This window comes from Oculina patagonica, chromosome 11 (assembly GCF_052425735.1).
Source record: "Oculina patagonica isolate OP01 chromosome 11, crgOcupat, whole genome shotgun sequence".
Classification (NCBI taxonomy): domain Eukaryota; kingdom Metazoa; phylum Cnidaria; class Anthozoa; order Scleractinia; family Oculinidae; genus Oculina; species Oculina patagonica.
The window spans coordinates 2,288,983-2,309,401 of record NC_135768.1 but is presented as its reverse complement, the minus strand read 5'-3'; the positions used below and the strand labels follow the sequence as shown (position 1 = coordinate 2,309,401).

Here is a 20,419-nt window from a genome sequence, read left to right as displayed (position 1 = left end):
AACTGCACCATAAGCAGTCTGGCAAACTCCCCCAACCAGTGTTGTAAAATTATCCCTGAAGATCCCTGAGGGGAGCGGATAATAAGATATATGTATTTACCGTACCCAAATTCCGCAAGTAGCCAATCAGAAGCGCGATCTACTGTCCTGATATCCTACGATATAAGTCACTGGCCTGATATCCACCATATCACGGTCACTTTGAATTAAAGTAGTGTTTCCGTACGATGAATTGAAAAGAGGTTTTACCAATAAAACAGAAACGAGTATTTTTAATTAGCTGGTGCTTACCGGTCGTAAAATGAGAAAAACGTTCCCGCCGAAACTAAACTTGAGCGCGCTCGCCAATGCGGGATGTTTACCGAAGTACTAACATTCACACTGAAACAATGGAGCGAGTTCCTTCGCTATGATTTGATAGGGAATGAACTCCAAACAAACGAGTAAGTGAGAGAGTATTGATAAAAGTGTTGAAGATAAAAAAAGTATAATAAAGCAGGAACACATTTAGCACTACGTGTCTGGCAAGCATGGCTTCAACAGAGCAAATAATATCCCGGATTTTTGGCTAAATTTGGGTACGGTAAACTAATTTGGTTTCCCATGGGTATTTTGTCGACTGGGCCTCGCCAAAATAGAACCAGGGCTCAACCAAACTCGGCTGATATGCCGCCGAAGCGTACCAAAAAGGTACGATTAGGTATAGTACTGCAAATGGTCATCATTTTGTGTGGGTCACTGTACGGAACCTGTTAAAATTAAGAACACCTTGTTTGGACTCTGACCCCAGCGCTTGTAATATCAGGATGAATTAACAATTTCAATTTGGGAGCAAAGAATAGTCCTCCCCTCCACCCTACCTAAATAGGTGCACCTCACACCTAAATGTACCTTTGTGACCACGGTAGCCCAAGCTCCTAGGAGCCGTCAACATATGACTACATTGACATTGCGTAATACGTTATTATAAGGGTTTGTATGGGAATTTAACGATCGTAAAATAATTCATAGGGAAATTCCAATATCCACTCCTACTCTCTCTGTGTTCTGTGTTCTTCCGTGGGGCGATGGCCTCAGTGGGTGGTCCGCCTCCGGACATTCATTTAGTCTTGTTGACGCTCCTTAGAGCTGGGCACCTTTTGTGACGTCCTGTGAGTCTCGGTCGCTACACATGCACATGCAGACATACAGTAAGTGAAAACGTCCAATCAATGTAATTTTATGTAACTTTACAAGTAACTTTACAGTATTCTTTACAAGGTTTCTTCGTGCAACCTATTTCAGTAAGTTGCAGTTTCTTGAGTAAAATTCATAATATACGGGCTAAGGTACGCATCTAATAAATTCATTACAGTGGATGGGCTTTCCACAAGTTGCTCGAGTTTCCGGTTGCCCGTTTTCTCTGCTCGTTGCTCCACGTTGCTTCTGTGTTGCTCGGTGATCCACCCGCTGCTTCTTCGGTTCTCTTTTGCTTTCCCTGGGGCGCAGTCCTCCGGGCTCTGTCTCTGTCGTGTGTCGTGACGTCATGTGGGTGTGTCGGGCGGGTGGACGTCTTCGTGTTCCTCGTCTGGCACTTCGTTCTCGGACGTTCGTTTGCCTGCCTCTCGATTCTCGGGTCTTCGTCTGGTTGCTGCAGTTGCTCGAGAGAGAGTTGCTCGAGGGGAGTTGCTCGAACAGGGCCAAAGTTGCCGAGCAACTGTGGAAGCCCTAACAGTGGAACCCCTTTAATCCGGACACCTAAGAGACAGGCCAAATTGTCCGTATGAAAGCGGTCTCAGAAAAAAGTCACATGGTTAATCGACACAAAGACAAAGAAAAACGTTTCTACGGCAACAAAACGTTGTTTAATTGTACTGTACTGTAACTGCACCAAATGCAAACTGTGAACTCTCCGACTTAAATTAATAGTTTTTTAATACGAACACCTTACGATCTAGTCACACTCGAACTAAACTTAAATGAACTCAACAGGGGAATTATTTGAAAATGTCGCAACTTTACTATCGACATAGCCCCCTCTCTACATAAATTATGAACCCTCCCTAAGCATAGCCTCTCACGCAGTCGTTTTTGGGGGAGATCGATATCGATCGATCGAGGCCAAGGGTGTAACACACTTTGTCGTTGTTGCGTGACAATTAAAGTGCGCGACAACCATGTTATGTTGTGTCACACAAGACAGCCCACTGATAAGCAAAATGGCGCCATTATTTGTATCATCTCTTGTTGCTCTCTTGCTCGTAACATTGAACTCTGCTTTGTCGGCAAAAATTGCAGGTTTCAGTGGAACAACTTCGGGATCTCACTATTTCGTGATAAAGAAAGCAATGGAAGAATTATCGTCACGAGGCCATGAGGTGAGTAAAAACATTTCACTTCACTTGCATGCGATCGCGCACGCAAGGTTCATAATAAATGCACAGTGCTTTCCATCACGGTGTTTTTCTAATATTACTTCACTGTAATAAACCTCTCTTATTCTTGTGAATACAAACCTCTTTTCTGGCCGACCTGATATCCTACACAGGTTCACAGTGTCGTCTAGGCAGCCATATTGATTTTGCCCCCAGGGCATCCTATAAATGCTTATTTATATGATTTATTCTTTTATATATATTGTGATAATTCTGCAATTACCATCATGAAAACTCTATTAAATATTATAGGATGCCCTGGGGGCAGAATCAACTTGGCCACTGTATCTGCGAAATGGACTTAGGGTCAGGGAAAAATAAAATTCTTCAAAATCAGGGAAAAGTCAGAGAATTTTATTTTGAGTCAGGGAAAATTAACAGATTGAAGAAAAGTTAGGGAAAATTGAAATTATATCACTGCTAGATGTTTATACCATTGAAGGGTGGAAGAACTATAAGAACATTTACAAAGAACCAAACACTTTTGACCACTATAATTTACTGATGATAACAATACCTTGAAAATGTTCTTATGGTATTTATAAGCCTTGTATATAACTCATTTTAAAAGTATACTTTATACCCATTAAAGCCCCAATTTTAACATAAAATACTGTATACCCAATTTAAAATGAGTATTGACAATATGTGAGCCAGCGAGGCATGCAAGCCATGTGAGCCAGAAATCCCAAATCCCAATAAAAGGCTAACCACAAGCTACCCAAACTAAGTATAGGCTAACCAAAGTGCTATTGAGGCTAACTGGAGTGCTACGTAGGCTAACCAATGTGCTATTTAGGCTAACCTGAATGACTCGCGAGCCATACAAGCCAGAAATCCCTAATCCCAATAAAAGGCTAACCACAAGCTACCCAAACTAAGTAGAGGCTAACCAAAGTGCTATTTAGGCTAACCCGAGTGCTATTTATGCATCAGTCAATTCCAGCAGTGCCCATCCCCCCCCTGGGCTAACCCCCGGGCATTAGCATTTTTTTTTAAAAAAATTGGCAAATTCCCCAGGGTGGGGATGAAGGAACCGGGCAAATGCCCCGCTCCTGGGTAGATTGTTTTCGGTCTCCCGATAGGTGATATAAGAATATAATACAAGTTGTTACTTCTTAGCAATGAAGAAATATCTAAAATTGAGAAAATATACCTTTAAAAACATCCACAAACATCCACGAGCTTCTCTAGTCCTTCATGAACTAGCTAACCTGCAATGTAGTCCACGTCTTGGCCTATAAACGCCTCCATCACGAATACACAACTCACTCCACGGTTTTGAAAGCACGTGTCAAATGCCCGGGGGTCAACCCGAGGTACGCAAATGCCCCATCCTCGGGACGGGCAACATTAGGAAATCCCCCGCGGTTGCCCGGGGGGGGGGGGGGGGATGGGCACTGCTGGAATTGACTGATGCATCAGGCTAACCAATGTGTTATTTCGGCTAACCAGAATGGCTCGCATGACTCGCGAGCCATGCAAGCCAGAAATCCCTAACCCAATATAAAGGCTAACCCCAAGCTACCTAAGCTACTGTAGGCTAACGGGAGTGTTATTTAGGCTAACCCGAGTGCTATTTAGGCTAACCGGTGTGTTATTTAGGCTAACCAAAATGGCTCGCATGACTCGCTGGCTCGCACATTGGCAATACCCATTTAAAATCCCCCTGCACACCATATACCTTCGCCCGCGAGTTGCTCGGAGGCGAATAGCAAAGGATATCCGGAGTTTGAGTGGCCAATCAGCACGCGCCAAAAACGTATATACTCAAATATATTGTATACTAAAAAATATTGTTACATGAGTAAGCTGGTCAAAGGCCTAACTGAAATCAGCCAATCAGATTGCTCTATTGCCGGGCCAATATTTTCTAAGTATTAAATTGTCGGTGTCTGATATTTGCGGACTGCAGAATGCCAGACTGCAGACTAAGAGAAATTATATTGTGTTACCATTATCATTATTGAGAGCTAACCATAAACAGGCTAACTGAAGTGCTATTCAGGCTTACTGAAGTGGATAGTAGGCTAACCGGAGTGCGTAGTAGGCTAACCGGAGTGATTCTGCATGTGCATTCTGCATTCTGCAAATGTCAGACACTGTTAAATTGTCTGGTTACTGTCCTGAATAGGGTAGGGATTTTCAGTGTCTAGTTCAGTATACGGTTGCAAAATCAGCTGAACATGGTCTGGTATACGGTAAGGGTCTCAGAGTCCCAGTGGCACAACCCACCCAAAAATATACAGAGTACCGCAAGTTAAAATAATTTAAATTTGGTTTAGCCAACCTAGTTCCCAGGCTCCTCTTCTTCCCACCCTTCTTTCCCACCCATTCTTTGTTCTTTTCACAAACATTTAAGACCTTATAGAATAACTTAGAAATGATGTCAAAATGCCCGAAATGGCACATGAGAGAACCTGAAATTTGGAAAATTTCCCAGTGGAACATGCCCCCAGACCCCCCTAGAGGCCCGCACCTTCAGCGCTTAAGATACTCCCTGTTTTCCTTCAAAAAGGGTAGGAATCTCTGCTTGACACATGGTCAAGCTAAACAGATCTCCGTCTCTTTTCCACCCCAAAGGGTGGGAAGAAGAGGAGCCTGGGAACTAGGTTGACTAAACCAAATTTAAATTATTTTAACTTGGGGTACTCTGTATATTTTTGGGTGGGTTTTGCCACTGGGACTCTGAGACCCTTACCCATCAAATCGGGAGACTTCCGATCAAATCAGGAGGGTTGGAATCTTTGTGTGTGACCCTCTCTCTACAGAGGCATCAGTTTGTGATAAGAAATAGATTATGAAACATAAAACATGAAAATAAATGCATGCAGGTATGAAATAACTTGGTTTCATTAATTTACTTTATTACTGTAGGTAGTTCTTGTTAAGCCCTCCAATCAGAAGGAATCAAGATCAGGTGACAAGATACCTCACAAGATATACCAAGTGCCATTTGACGCTGGGTCTTTAGAGGAGTTTGTAGTAAAAGCAGCAATTAAAGAAGGTTCTCTGAGGGCATTAATCAACATGAATGAACTGCAAAAAGTTGCATGCGAGTGCTTGTTAAATAACACAGAACTACTTCAAGATCTGAGGAATTTTGACTTGATAGTATATGAAGGTGGTGCTACGTGTGCTGTGTTGGTTGCGGATCTTCTTGGTATTCCCAGGGTGGTTATTATTCCTGTTTCACCAAACTTTGTTTTTGCTTCATATTTCAATATACCGGTTCCTGTCTCCTATGTGCCATCGCGTTTCAGCCGCTTTGCTAGCAAAATGTCGTTTACTCAGCGTTTTGCGAACCTTGGGCTGTACATCTTTTCACGATTGGTATTGCATGTTTTGTTTGCGGAATACATGAGCCCTCTGAAGGACAAGTACAACATTACACCTGGGATAAGCTTCCATGAAGCCCTTGGCAAAGTTGAACTGGTGATCATTCAAGCAGATTTTGCACTTGAGTATCCTCAGCCACTTCTCCCAGGTTTGTCTATTTTTTAAAATAAATGTGTTTGAATCTTTTCAAATAATTGACCAGTTTACATAATTGAAACAAAAAGTATCTATCCAGGGAGACTTGATACACTCTTTAAAGGGACATGGTCAGCATTGTCACGATATTTTAAGTCATTTTTCTGATTACTTCCAAATTGAAGGAAACCTCAAAAATATAATGTATAATGTAGGAAAACAACAAAGGAGTAAACGAAACGCGAAAATAACCAAGGATGGTTTCGACTGACGAAGATTAAGACGGATTACGACTGACAAATTTGAAAAAACTTGCCAGTTTTTTCAAGATGAGTTGTCCGTGACTGAGCTCCTTTAGGCCCCAAAATCGTTCTTTTTCTATGGAAGGAAATCGCTCTCTGGACGCATTGCGAACCCATGATACAAAATTTTCCCGTTCCCGCGGGGGTTGGGATAGGGAGCTCCCATATGAAAGGGACAGGGATGCTCCTCGGACAGTTTGACTTAAACCTCCAAAGGAGACAGATCTGTTGGTTTACTAAAGCTTTTTTAACCCCTTAATTAAAGATAACAATTTTCATGGCTGATCGGACCAGACCACCAACACAGCAGTTTTTAATTTTTCACTGCAACCCTAAACGAGACCGTAACGGCTAATATTAGCGTTCTGTCCTAAATACACTTAGAGCAAGACCAAAATCTGTAATTACACCCCTAAGCGAGATGACAAGCATCCCTGCTTCTTTCATATAGGAGTTATCCCCGGATCTAGCTCTCCACACCCATCGTAAGTCATTGATACATAATTTTATCCCTTCTTACCAAGAATTGGCTGACCCATCGATTAAGTTAGCTGCTTAACTGGCGAGTTCTTACATTTTTCTTCTTATTAAGATTATTTTTCAACACAGCGAATGTTTATGTGGCCGTATTTGATTTGCAGGTAACATTATGGTAGGTCCCATTACTGTACAAGCTGAACCCAGCCCACTCCCCCCTGATTTAGTAGATTTTATCAACAGTGCAGGAGGGAACGGATTCGTTATTGCTTCTTTTGGCTCTTATGCGCAAACAGTTATCCCTAAGGAAAAGATTGACGTATTGGCTACAGCTTTTGGAAAGTTGAAGCAGAAAGTTATATGGAAACTCAAAGGTAATGGTCAATTTGCATATACAGTCTCTTTTTTGTGTGAACGTCATTTTTGGCTGAGGTTGAACATTCATAATGTTTGACCATTTGAGCCTGAAAATACTGAAAATACTCAATAACTTAAACGCATTCAAATTAGTGCTTTCCACAAGTTGCTCGGCAACTTTTCGGCAACTTTTCATATTTCGAGTAACTTTTTCCCCTTCGAGCAACTTTCTTCCACTCGAGCAACTTGTTGCATTTTGAGCAATTTTCAGACAAAAAATTTCCGAAGATTATACGAGTGTTGCTCAAAGGCCATACAAACGTTTCCGAAGATTTACGAAGTTTGCCGAAGATTTTCGAGGAACATGTGAAGACATTTAAACTTTCGGCTCATTCTGCATTAAAACATTACAAAACTCGTCATCTTCACGATTTTTCTCAGTTAAAGAAAACCTTGTTATTTAACAAATTTTCCCCTTAAAAATGTTATTTAGATACTTCATTTGTTGTAAAATTGGAGAAAACTGCTTAGAAATCTTACCCTCAAAGAGAAATTAGCATATATTTAGAGAAATTCTCTTGATTAGAAGCAGCGTTTTGGATTTTTTGGAGCAACTTTTATTAGAAGCAACTTTTTTGGATTTTTTCAGCAATTTTTTGAGAAATTACGGGCAACTTTTTGGGAAATCTCGAGCAATTTGTGGAAAGCCCTAATTTAAATTGTCCATGTACACGGCCATTAGTAAAAATGTCTTTCTCTCTTTATTGTAGGCTACATCCCTTCGTTTCTCAGTCCCAACATCAAAGAAGTGGACTGGTTACCTCAGAATGATCTTTTGGCTCACAAGGACATCAAAGCTTTCGTCTCACATGTGGGACACAACAGTCTGTATGAGTCGGCATATCATGGTGTCCCTGTGGTGGCTGTTCCCTTATTTGCAGACCAGTTTTCTAACGCTAAGAAAGCAGAGCATTTTGGACTGGGAATAGTTGTGGATCACCAAAGCATGAATGCACAACAACTGTTTGACGTAATAGAGCATGTCATTAATGAACCAAGGTATTGATAAGTTTTGTTTCACGGTTGTACCCGATTAATTATAAGCTACCACCTTTGGGGAAATGGTGAGTGGCCGCTTAACAGGGGTTGGCTCGTCAGAAATTAGCATAAGGCGTGATAGCAACATTACTTTATTGCCGGCCATGTAAACAAAAGATCGTAACTTAGCTTACGTCAAGACGATGCTAGGCGTTGAATGTTTTTATCAGTCGGCACTTCCTATTTCGGACTATGAGGCAAGGCCAAACTACGTGTAATTAATTCGTGGTGGCCGCTTAATAGCAATCACAAAGAACCCAGACAATCCAGTAAACCAATCAAAACTCGAAGCAAATACATGTAGCCAGAATGAAGCGCGGGAAAACGTGCGCGAGCGAGTCACGATTGGTTTTGGTTTTTCTTCTGATTGGCTGAGAAAGTGGCGCGAGAGTTTTAACTGAACCAGGGCGGGAGAAGCCTTCTCCCGCCCTGACTGAACCAATCACTAAGCGTGGTAATGCAAAACCAAAGCAAACGCGAATCACTTTCGACACTCAAGTGAAAGCCGTTCTAATCGGGGTCCGACTCTATTTGTTTACATAGTATATGAGGTACTACTTCATGTTACTGGGTTTTGAAGGCTCCCGGCTAGATTATTTCAAACAAATTCTTGGTCACGGCGCACGGAGGGGAAAATGACCGAGAGCCAAATATTGTCCCGTTCAAACTGACCTACCCCTCCCCGGCCAGTCATCAAACTCCCGAAACTGTTGTTAGTAAAATACTGTAAATAAAACCCCTAACGTTACTCCTTTCCAAATGTTTTGTATTCAAATAACGTGACGTCATTTGAATTACAAAAACGCCACTCCTTATGCCAGTTTATGACTCATTTATCCGGCTTTACTTAATTACGCGCTAGGATTAAAATTGCAAACGACGAAGTTTTTGCACGCGTTAATTTCGCGATCTGTAGTTGACATAAGTGCTTTTTTAGCGGCTAGCGGTTATAATTGTTGATATGTGCGGTTGGCGTTTGCTTTTTTCAGGCAGCGAAGTTTAAAACGATTAAGAACGCAATTTTTACTAGTACAAGTCTTTAGGCGCTAATATTAATTTAACCTAAAACGATTAACAACGCAAATTTGTACTCGTACAAGTCTTTCACACACTAAAACAATTGATTATTTCTGCTGAGTTGCACAATTTAGAATTGCAACATCATCTAGCGAAGCGCACTATTACTAAAAATAGATTTCGCCACATGATACCCCCACCCCCGCGTGAGTCGGACAACAATTTTAGTTTCGGCAAAGGCTTTAGTGGCTTTGTATGGAGGGGACGCATCCTTGACAAGAAAAGAAGGGCGAGAAAGGCACAATTTGAGGCCGAGATTCTCGAAAGGCTCGAAAAATGATAGATTTCAAACATTTTGCTTTAGTAATTGAAAAACAGATTGAAGGTATCCAAAAAATGGCCCAAAATTGAATTTATTAGTCGAAGATCCGGCAATGACACCTTGATTCCCGGATCCCACTGCAAAATTATTCAGGCTGCCGAGAAATTTAAGCGGCGGATAGCGAATTACTATCGAATTATATAATTGCGAAGGATAGCACTTGTATGTTTGCTTCATTTAGGCCCCGGAAAGATCGTCGGTTGCAAGAAATTCAGAATTCTTCCCGAATTTGACGGCACTGATCGACGGCCATCCGATCTGTTTCGACACATGATAGATAGAGGGCGAAAATATTATGCTATTCAAACGCCTTTCTAATGGAATTGACGGCGGGTTTGATTTTAATAAAGCTGTTATTTATCCCCGTTACTATTACAGACCTCAGCTACAGCTGCCGAGCTCGATCAGTGTATATTAAATAGTATTTGCCGCGACAATTGTGTAACGAAATTGACCTCTTTAAATATTCGGGTCAAGCAAGGGGACCGATCGGACGAGCGTTTCTTTGTGTAATTTTGTGGTGGCATAAATCTGAGGTTAGCTCTGTTGTGTTGCAAAATGAGCCACTAAGAACAGTGTAAACATTTTGCATTTCTCATAAAAATAAATGTTTTCTTTCAGCAAATCCCGACGGCAAATCGGGCCTTTATAATCCATTCAATAACTGAGAGTAAAACATTTTACACATTTATTGAATAATCGCTCTGTTTGACAAACCTTTTGTTTCAAACCACGGTTTGAGCTTTCTACGTTGCACAGGTAAGGCTTTCCGAATTCCGAGCCAATCTGGCCATGGTTTTGTGAAACAATCGCTAAATATGCCTCCAAAGTGGCCGCCAACCATACATTGCTTTTACAGAGAGCGGTTTGTTTGTCCGAATTTTATCTGACTCACACCGGGGGTCAAATTCTGTGACGTCATTAGTGCGCTTCGCTAATTGCAACATCATTAAATGTGTTAAGTGATATTTACAAGTGTTTTTGTAGCCTGTTGTGAAATTACTTCCGGTGGAAACAGTAAACGTTAAACGTTTCTTCTGTTCAGAAGTTAATGCATCGCCATTAGAAAAATAAACAGCAACTGTTTTGCTGGTAATGTAGTCGTTAGGAATGGCATGTGTAGCCGTAAGGTAAAGAATAAAGCGAGGAGAAGCGGCTTTTGGTAATATCCAAACGAAAATTTGCTTCTCAATGTGGGGTTAAGATTGCGTGACGAGACAAAAGGTAACTCTGTCGTGCGTAACCTAACCTGCGATCAGGCGTTATTTTTCTGCATTAAGCCGAGTAGAAATCTTTCTAACTCGAAAGGAAACAACTATTTCGATTAAGCATGTTAAAGGCAAACGTCAAAGTTTGCCTTTTTTAACCAAGCCAAAGTATATGAGTCGCAAAGCACCCAGCCGTCGCGACTGACAAATACAACATTTACTCCGCGAAAATAAAATATAATAAATAAAAAAAATAAAAAAAATAAATATGTGTTTCTAGTGGTCATGCACTTAGCTTCATACACTCTTTTTTTTATATAAGAATCTAGTTTATAAGAATATCGAGGCTGAAATTTGCGAATTTTTAAGAATATTCTAAGAATAAACCCGAGGCTGAGATTTTGAAAAGAATATAGTTTTTAGTTGAAACAAAATCAGGTATTTTCATTGAGGAATGCTTTGTTTTAAGCCAAAACGGCCAGGCTGCAACGGAAAGCAATGGTACATGTGCACAATGTAACACGATACAGATCTGGACACCAAACACTTGTAATTGATTACCCAATGCTTGCCAAAACAGAAATGTCAAAAGGTATTTATGTAGATGCCTACGAGAACTTTTAATTGTTAGCCGCCAGTTGTTTATCGGAAGACAACCCAGATTAAAAGTGAGATAACTAAGATGGAATAATTTGGCCACGAGAGTGGCGATTTATTGACTAAAATAGCTTTAGTGACAGCTTAATTACCAAAAATACGACGGATCGTTAGCGCAGGTGGGCGTGAAAACAGGCCCAGCCGTAAGCAAAAGGCCAGTGGCTGATGAAGGCGGAATGACTGGGGATGGAGGCGGGAAAATTCTCTGATGTGTACTCCTCGAAGGTTACGAAGAATGAGGACGAACACATGTCTTACACTCTCCTTGTATGATTGGAATAAAACCGCGGAATTCAAGATATTCAATTTGGTTAACGATGAACGGATATATGCCGAATTCCAGCCTTCAAAGCAGCCACCTGGCAATTACGATAAGATAATACTACAATGTTTACTCAACTAAAATGTTTCATAACTAACGTCGGCCTCTACATAAATGACATTATGGCGGTGTCCATAATCTCGTGGTTTTATGTAGATGCCTACGAGAACTTTTAATTGTTAGCCGCCAGTTGTTTATCGGAAGACAACCCAGATTAAAAGTGAGATAACTAAGATGGAATAATTTGGCCACGAGAGTGGCGATTTATTGACTAAAATAGCTTTAGTGACAGCTTAATTACCAAAAATACGACGGATCGTTAGCGCAGGTGGGCGTGAAAACAGGCCACACGCCACACAAATCTGTGGCAAGCCCCACCAAAGCCGGAACGCAAAATTAAGGAAAAGATAAACAAATGACGGCTAAGACGACATACATTAAAGTTTGAAAGAGTATAAGAAATGCTAGCCTACTTCTGAGGAACAAGCCCCTGCTTGAATTCCCCATAGTAGAAAGATAATGAGCCAAAACAGCCTTCATTTAATATAGGTGAAAATAAGTATAATCGTAGCAAGCTACTACCAGGGAACAAGCCCCTGCTTAACTTCCCGTGTAGCAGCGATAATGATAAACGTGCCTATACTAGCTGCAGCAACATTTATATCTGATAAACTTAGCTACTTGAGAACAAGCCCCTGCTTAAACTCTCGCATAGCAAAGCTGTTATAATAATTATGTGAGGGAACAAGCCCATGCTTAAATTCCTCACAGTCTACATGAAGAAAAATTCTAAACGAAACCACTAATCAGTAGTAAGAGACAAGCCCATGCTTGAATCTCTTACCACGTGGAGCAGTTAGTTAGCGTGTAATGATTCGTTGCGAATATAAAGTCTAAAGGCGTCAGATTTCCATCGACCAAGGGTTCTAATCTGTGCGTCGGTAAAGCCCATTTCAGCCGCGTGGCTTGCGGCACCGATGCGAAAACTGTGAGATTTATAATGAGCGGCATCCAGGCCACAGAAAATAAGGCAGCGATGTAGTTCGGTATTAAACTGACCCACTGTTACAGGGGATGCGTCAGGAAAGGAAAAAAGGGGGCCGTGACCGGAGCCCCTAACCATGCAGTATTGGATAAGAGCATTGAGCGGACAAAAAGGCTGGGAGTCTTCTCGCTGTATTATGATCTCAAATGGCCTATTAGAGGTGTTATGTTTAAACTCGGAGATTGTAATCTTAGCCATGCGTGACTCTTGAACATTTGGCAAAAATTGTACTTGCCTAAATTGTAATACCGAATGCACTGAACCCTTGGTCTTGGCTGCTATTTCGCCTACTCGAAAAAAGCCATAAAATGCTATCAGAAACATCGCCGTGTAAAGCGTACGCTGGTAAGCCGACCCGGTGGTGTGGCTTAATGACGAAATGAGCTCATGCAACACGGGTCGCGTGATCGGAAGACGCACATCGGGTGAGCCCCGGCGACTCTGCGCTGATAAAAGCTTCCTTATCAAAAATGACTTAGTAGGGTCTGGATAGCTTTTGAGTTTGTGGGCGTAGCTGATCGCGGAGATGTACGAGGAAATGGTAGAAGGTGCTAATTTGCTTGCTGACAGATAAGAAATAAATAGCGCAACCGCAGCCTGGTCTAATGGCAATGTGGGTATTGAACTGCCACCGAAACGCCTGCAAAATTGGGAGTAAACACTCCAAGCGCGCTGGTAAGACTTCTTTGAACCCTCGGATATACTGGACCCTAGTAAGGCTTTCAGGTTATCGACCACCTCTCTGGCAGTAGGTCCACTGGCACCGCAGTCGGGAAAAGGTCCGCGTCGGGTGTTAGAGCTTTGAACTCCTCCACCTGGAAACGAGAAAGATAATCGGCCTTTTTGTTTAGAAAACCTGGAATGTGACGAGCACGAAAAAGAATATTTAAGCGCATACAACACAACACTAAACTACGGACCAAAACCATGATGCCTTTATCCTTCGACGTTTGTTTATTAATGATGTCGACGAGGGCGGCATTGTCGGTAAAAAGAATAACGCATTTGTTTGAAATAGTTGGACCCCAAATCTGTAACGCAACTACGATTGGAAATAATTCGAGGGTGGCAATGTTTATAGACTGCCACGTTTGAGGCCAAGCGCCATAAAACCAGTGATTGCCAAAAACAGCACCGTACCCTCGAGAACCTGCCGAGTCGGTGTAGAGCTCAAGCGAATTCGATGTTTCCCAAATGTCGTCTAGAAAGAAAGACTTCCCGTTATATAACTCTAGAAATTGCAGCCAGACCCACAGGTCATCTTTCGCGGCTTTCGTGAGCCGGATATGGTGCGTGGGACGCTGAATTCCTGTGGTGAGATCAATCAGGCGACGCAGAAAGGCGCGCCCTGGTACAATTACCGAACACGCAAAGTTTAAGAGACCAATTAGGGATTGAATTTCGCGCAGCGTGACCGAGCGCTTACGGAGAAATTCTGATAGCAAATTACGACATTTCTGCAGTTTGTCGACAGGTAAACGAGCTTCCATATTTAGGGAATCAAGGGTAATTCCAGCGAATTGGAGTGTCGCGAAAGGACCCATTGTTGTTGTCTGTCGCAATAGGGACGCCTAGGTATTTACAAAGGCCCAAAAAACTCGATAAATCGTGGGCACAACGCTCTTCCGTTGCAGCGATAAATAAAAAATCATCGAGAATATGCAAAACTGCAGACGCCTGCAGCTTGGTTATGGCGATCCATTCCAAAACAGTGCTAAAAGATTCAAAAATGCTACAGCTCGTTGAACACCCCATCGGCAAAGCCTTATCATAATAGTAAAAATTATTCCATTTCATTCCAAGTAATTCGAAGTCTGCGGGATGAATTGGAATAATGCGAAAAGCCGACTTAATGTCGGTTTTGGCCATAAAGCAACCTGACCCAAAACGTTTAATCACCCTGATAGCATCGGAGATAGTTGCATAATGAACGGAAGAAAATTCCTGTGGTATAAAATCATTAACCGATGAACCTTTGGGATAAGATAAGTGCTGAATCATACGGAATTCAGAGGGAACTTTTTTCGGAACGATGCCAAGGGGTGAACATCTGAAGTTTTTAAATGGAGGGCGAGCAAAAGGTCCCGCGATCCGACCAGCTTCGAGCTCTTTCTTAAGTTTAAGGGAAACAATCTGCGGGTTTTCCAAAGCGCTTCTTAGATTGGGTGATTCAAATGGCTTTCTTTCGCCATAAAATTGAATAGAAAAGCCGAAACGAAAGCCTTTTAACAAAGTGGAGGACAAAACTGCAGGGTAATCAGCGAGAAAAAATTCTAATCTATCCACTTTTACCGGTGTTACCGGTTTGTGGCTTTTGGCGGTCGGCTTGATCGCCAGCGGAACTTGTTTTAGATTTCCCGCGATACTGAGTTGAGCACTGGCTGGCCGGGTGACGGGACCCACACTTGAAACAAACGTGTTCGTATTTGCAGCCCAGACAGGTTTTTCCCCCGTGAAAGGCCCAGCAAGTTCCTTTGGGAAACTGCTGCCGAACACGATGTGGTGGTTTGTCCCGATCGCTGTTGGCGACGGCTTTCTGACCGTTGTTGCGCGCGGGAATCATCGTTTGGAACCAAAGTTCCCAGTGAATAAGATCCCATGGGAAAATGTTTGGGTCAGATTGCCTTAGAAAACGGAACTGCTCGTCATAATATCGCCAGTCACCACCCTTTGCTGAAATGTCACGAACTGTTTCACAATATTTCATTAACTGTGGCGCCGCCTGAGTAAATCGTTCGGTGTAAACCGATACAAAAATGTTAAAGGCGGTGAGCCATTGATTAATATTAAATATACGCCGCGGCTTATCGGTGGGCTCTAAACACAGCTTAGGCGTGGCCGATGAATTATCGTTGGTCGATTTAAGGGATAAGGAATAACTATTACTACTAGGAGCTATAGACAACAGAGAGCCCAGGTCTATGTATTCTTGCGCCCAGATCTTGGCCTTGGTTTTTGAACTGACTCTCGCCGCCAGACTAATGGCCACGCTACGAAATTCGGTTGTAGGCCGGGGCCCAGTTCCCTCCGTATTTAAAGGAATCTGACCTGCATTTGTCAAAGCCGTCACCTCAGTTTCAACCGTCCGAGACACGAGATTTTCTTGCACGCCAGGCACTTGAGTGACATTGTCCCCCAATTGTGGGCTGCCATTGGATGTTGAGGCGGTAGTCAGTGCAGAGTGAACGGCTTGATGTACAGCAGCTGCTAACGTGGCGGTCAGAGCTTCTATATTGACATTCACCATACCCGCGTTTTCAGCTGATGTGGGAGGAGGGTTGATGGTTTGCTCTTGCGGCGCTGCAGGACGGCTGGGAGCACGAGCTGTCTTGGCTGCACGGGTAGAAGCGCGTGTTGACCGTGTTCGTTTCACTGGTGGCATGACTTGTACGAAAGAAAGGGAGAACAAAAACCATGAACGAAAATTGAGAACAGTGAGTGTCAATTACCCCAGTAGAAGGGGGTGCGGCCTTGCAGTCGTAAACAGACGCCATGACTGGCGTGTAATCAAGACGAAACGAAAAATGTTTAAGGAAAATAACAAGTTAAATACCCCGTGAAAACATAAACCTTGACAGATATGACGAGTGCGTGGACGCACCTATAAAAATAGGCGATCAAGAAGGTTGTACACTCAAGTTGTCACAAATGTCAGGCAAAAATACCACAGCAGATAAAGACAGGACACACTGTGTCACAAAAAACAGCCACGTAGGCAGGACTAGAGTTAACTTGTCCCCACCTAACGTGGACAAAATGAAGTGCAAGCCACGGTTAACTACTGGCTGCAAACAGAACAGAACTGCTGGGCGTAAAGTAAATGGGGTAATAAAACGGAAAACAGGAATTGTAAATTGTTCGTCACAATCGGCAATTATATATAGCTAAGACAAATCCAGGGTAGGTAGCGACTGCAAAACCGCGCCCCTTATACTACGATACAGTTTTATTTGGCCAAATGCACTCAAGTGCACACCATCTTTATCATACATTCCCTTCGAGGAATTCCATAATCCTCTGTGTTTCCAGAAAACGGCATACGGTAGTGAGGGAATGACTACTTCAGAATATTTGTTCAATAAAGTCACCCTGTTATTAAACTCCGTAGCCTTATCCCGAAATATTGTCTGGCAAACCACCACACGTTGAACGCCGTAACGCAAATGTAAAACTTTGGTAAGATCCTCCAGAGATGAACCCACCGTTGTAGGGTCTAGCCGAGATAAGTCATTGGTCCCCAGCTCTAAAATCACAAGGTGGGGCTGGAAGGATTCTACGACAGGTAGGTCGGAAGCAAGAACCCTAGCTATAGTTCTCCCTCCTTTGCCGTGCCACTTCACAATGATCGGCTGATCTGTTATGCCCAGCGATAGAGATAGGTTGGACGAAGAAACTATGAAGCTTTGCAATCGGTGAACGAAAGAATGACCGAGAATTAGAACCCTTGGGTCATTCATGTTCTAAAATTAAAAAAGAATGGGAGGATAGGTGGTTGGCCATGCCAACCGTCGAAAATTATCGTCTAAAGTCTATCGTAACAAACTGAGTGTACTTGCCTGAACTTGAGAAATGAAATAGACTCTGAACGTAGAAGAAAGCAAACGAGAAAATTCTCTGATGTGTACTCCTCGAAGGTTACGAAGAATGAAGACGAACACATGTCTTACACTCTCCTTGTATGATTGGAATAAAACCGCGGAATTCAAGATATTCAATTTGGTTAACGATGAACGGATATATGCCGAATTCCAGCCTTCAAAGCAGCCACCTGGCAATTACGATAAGATAATACTACAATGTTTACTCAACTAAAATGTTTCATAACTAACGTCGGCCTCTACATAAATGACATTATGGCGGTGTCCATAATCTCGTGGTTTTTCTAAGAATGTTCATAAGAATATTTTCAGCCTAAAATCGGCAGAAAAATAAGAATATTCAGCCTGGGTCGGAAAAACTGTATTCTTATAAAAAAAAAAAGAGTGTATCTCAACGAGATAGCTAGTTTACAGGCATGCCATTGAAACAGAGGAAACAAATAATTTATAAATTAACATATAAGGGTTAAAAATCCCAACTGGCAGGAGGCAGACCAGTTGGCTATATACAAAGCGTGGTTATATACACTAGCGCCCTAAACCACTTGGCCACGCTTGCCTCCTATAAAGGAAAAAAATAAAAAAAAATGCTTGAACTGAAAGACGTTTGAATTCTTCCATGATATGTTCGAACAACAATGCCCAGGATAAACCTTCTACTCATACTAACTTCATGCAAAAAAAGTCGATATCTCGAAGAGATCTTTGATTTAAGACCGTTGCGGGCTGTTACGGAATTCCTGATAACAGTACTTGTTTATTAAATCGGCTTTGGTTCCATTTACGAAATTTTCATGTAAATAATGTCGGGGTTCGATTGTATTTCACCATACAGCCTTTATTTAGGTTGATATTGTTGGAAAGTTGTGAAAATTACGGTCTTGGTGAATGTTATGAATTGTGCGCCCTAAATGACGTGCTTATGCACGGGGTCGGAAGGGACTGCGGTTGGGACTGTCCGGCTCACGCTAATCCGTCCACTGCGATTTCTTCATACGTTCTTTAATTTGCTCAGTTAAATAGTTGGAAACGTTAAAATTATAAAAAAATAACGATTTAAACCTCATTTCTAGGTTTAAAACTGAGGCCATGCGTATTTCCCGGCTGATGAAAGACAGTCCACGAACCCCGGTAGAGAAAACTGGTGACTGGATAGAGTATGTACTCAGACATGGTGGAGCCCAGCACCTCAGAGCTCAAGTGTTTAACATCCCTTGGTATCAGTATTACTTACTTGACGTCCTGGCTTTCCTTGTTGCTATAGTTACCTTGGTTGTCATGGTAATAAGGTTAACATGTAGATGCCTGTGTCGCGTGTGCTGTCGGCCCAGTAGCAACAAAACTAAGAAGGAGTGAACTCTTTTTTTTGTCCCGCAGGGATATTTGTTGCTTATTAACCTTGAAGTACTTTGATGTTGACATGCTGACGTATCGCTTTTAAAACCGCATTCAGGCGTGGTGTAACAAGAGTAGTGTAATTTTTTTAAAACGCGGTGTTATCCGAGGATTTAAAGAATTAAAATGAGGCAAAACGTTTGCAAAAGTAATAATAGTTAGCCTGCGAAGCTGTCGTTTTTGTTGGGGTTAATGCGCGCGGCGAAGCCGTTAGGGGCCTAGCCGCTCGTTGTCGCGGCTTCCCGCTTGCTCGCGAGCGTGTTAACCCCAACAAAACCGCCAGCTACGCAGGCTAATTAATAGTAGGACATTCGTTATGTTTAATTATATTTTATATATTAAATGTACGGTATTCAATTTACAACCACAGACAAAAGTGGTTGGGAAGATTTTTTTAAAAAACGCTATATCAAAGCTAAAGCTATCCACCTTGAAAAAGGTGTTTGAGAGCCCCCCCTCCCCCGTCTCCACCATAATTTATCAACATTGAATACGGAGGGAGGTGACTGAGGAGGAAAATAGGAATCCTCCCAACACGTTTATCTGTGGTTATATTTTCATGTAATAGGAATAGTATATTATCCTCCCTGCTTAGTCATTAGCATTAAGTATTGGGTAGTGACCCCTGACGAGCAAAGCTCGAGAGGGCATGCCGAAAGAGCTAAGAGAAGCAGGGGGAGTGGTGGGTGGAACGCATCATCTATCCCACTTAAAATAAAGTCTTTAATTACATATTATCTTTACTGAGTTACGTGCATAAGATAAAGCCTTCACTTACTTACTATCTTTGGGCAACGTTCACAACAACTGACATTCTAATTAATTCTATTTTATTATACAGTGCTAATGACGTCACTGGGGATGCTAATAAACTATGAATACTTTAAAAGCTTATACTAAACGTATTTTTTAGTGTGTGTACATCACAAATAAAGTTATTTGAGGTGTGTGATGACATGTTAAGCTCTGTTTGTGTGACATGTTTAGCTCGCGTATCATTCTTCAAGAGAGAGAGGATGATAAAACAGAATTTTTCCCCATGCATGGGCCAGCAGAGCGGCCCGTCGGAACGATAAGATGGAACTCTCTTCACTGGAGGCGCGGTGGCCTAATGGTTAGGGCGCTGCACTTGGATCGAGCGGTCCGGGTCAGTACGGGCCCTGGCCGTGGTGACTGCCTGGCGTTTTTGGGCAAGACACTTTACTCTCACCTTACCTCTTTCTACCCAGGTGTATAAATGGTTACTGACACATTTTATGCTGGGGGTATCCGTGCGACGGACTAGCATCCCATCCAGGGAGGAGTAGAAATACTTCTAGTCGCTAAATGCTACTGAAACAGGGATAAGCTCCGGCCTGATGGGCCACTAGGCTCGAACGCAGACTTTACCTCACCCTGTCTGCAGGCAATCGCTGGGTGGGGACCTGGGTTCAGCCTACACTGAGGGCAAATCTATTTGTCAAACGCAGCCTTGACGGTAGACTACGAGCAGTCCCTATTTTTTTCGCAGAGTCCTTCGAGCTTGAAGCGAAATTTTTTTTCGAAGAGTCCGTCGAGCTTAAGGCGAAAAAAAAATTACGCGCGGGAGGAGGAGGCGGGGCGAGGCGAGAGGCGAAAAAAATATATTTTTTTTCTATTTTTTTCGCTTCTCGCCTGGCCCCGCCTCCTCCCCC

The 20,419-nt window shown here is 42.4% G+C and overlaps 2 protein-coding genes across 3 annotated transcripts; one reads left to right on the top strand and one right to left on the bottom strand.

Annotated features, from left to right (window-relative positions):
- The first annotated feature begins 2,156 nt into the window (after positions 1 to 2,156).
- LOC144629430 (UDP-glucuronosyltransferase 2C1-like) lies at positions 2,157 to 19,698 on the top strand. 2 transcript variants are annotated; one of them, XM_078487635.1, is made up of 5 exons: positions 2,157 to 2,357; positions 5,292 to 5,901; positions 6,832 to 7,041; positions 7,795 to 8,083; positions 18,425 to 19,698. In XM_078487635.1, the coding sequence occupies exons 1-5, from the start codon at positions 2,157 to 2,159 to the stop codon at positions 18,705 to 18,707; spliced, it is 1,593 nt and encodes a 530-aa protein (XP_078343761.1). In that variant the 3' UTR covers positions 18,708 to 19,698. The 2 variants fall into 2 exon arrangements, with proteins under 2 accessions (XP_078343761.1, XP_078343760.1); XM_078487634.1 differs by having other exon boundaries at positions 6,832 to 7,047.
- Positions 11,896 to 14,297, bottom strand: LOC144629452 (uncharacterized). The gene has a single exon (XM_078487658.1). The coding sequence runs from the start codon at positions 14,295 to 14,297 to the stop codon at positions 13,476 to 13,478; it is 822 nt and encodes a 273-aa protein (XP_078343784.1). The 3' UTR covers positions 11,896 to 13,475.
- Positions 19,699 to 20,419: the final 721 nt, after the last annotated feature.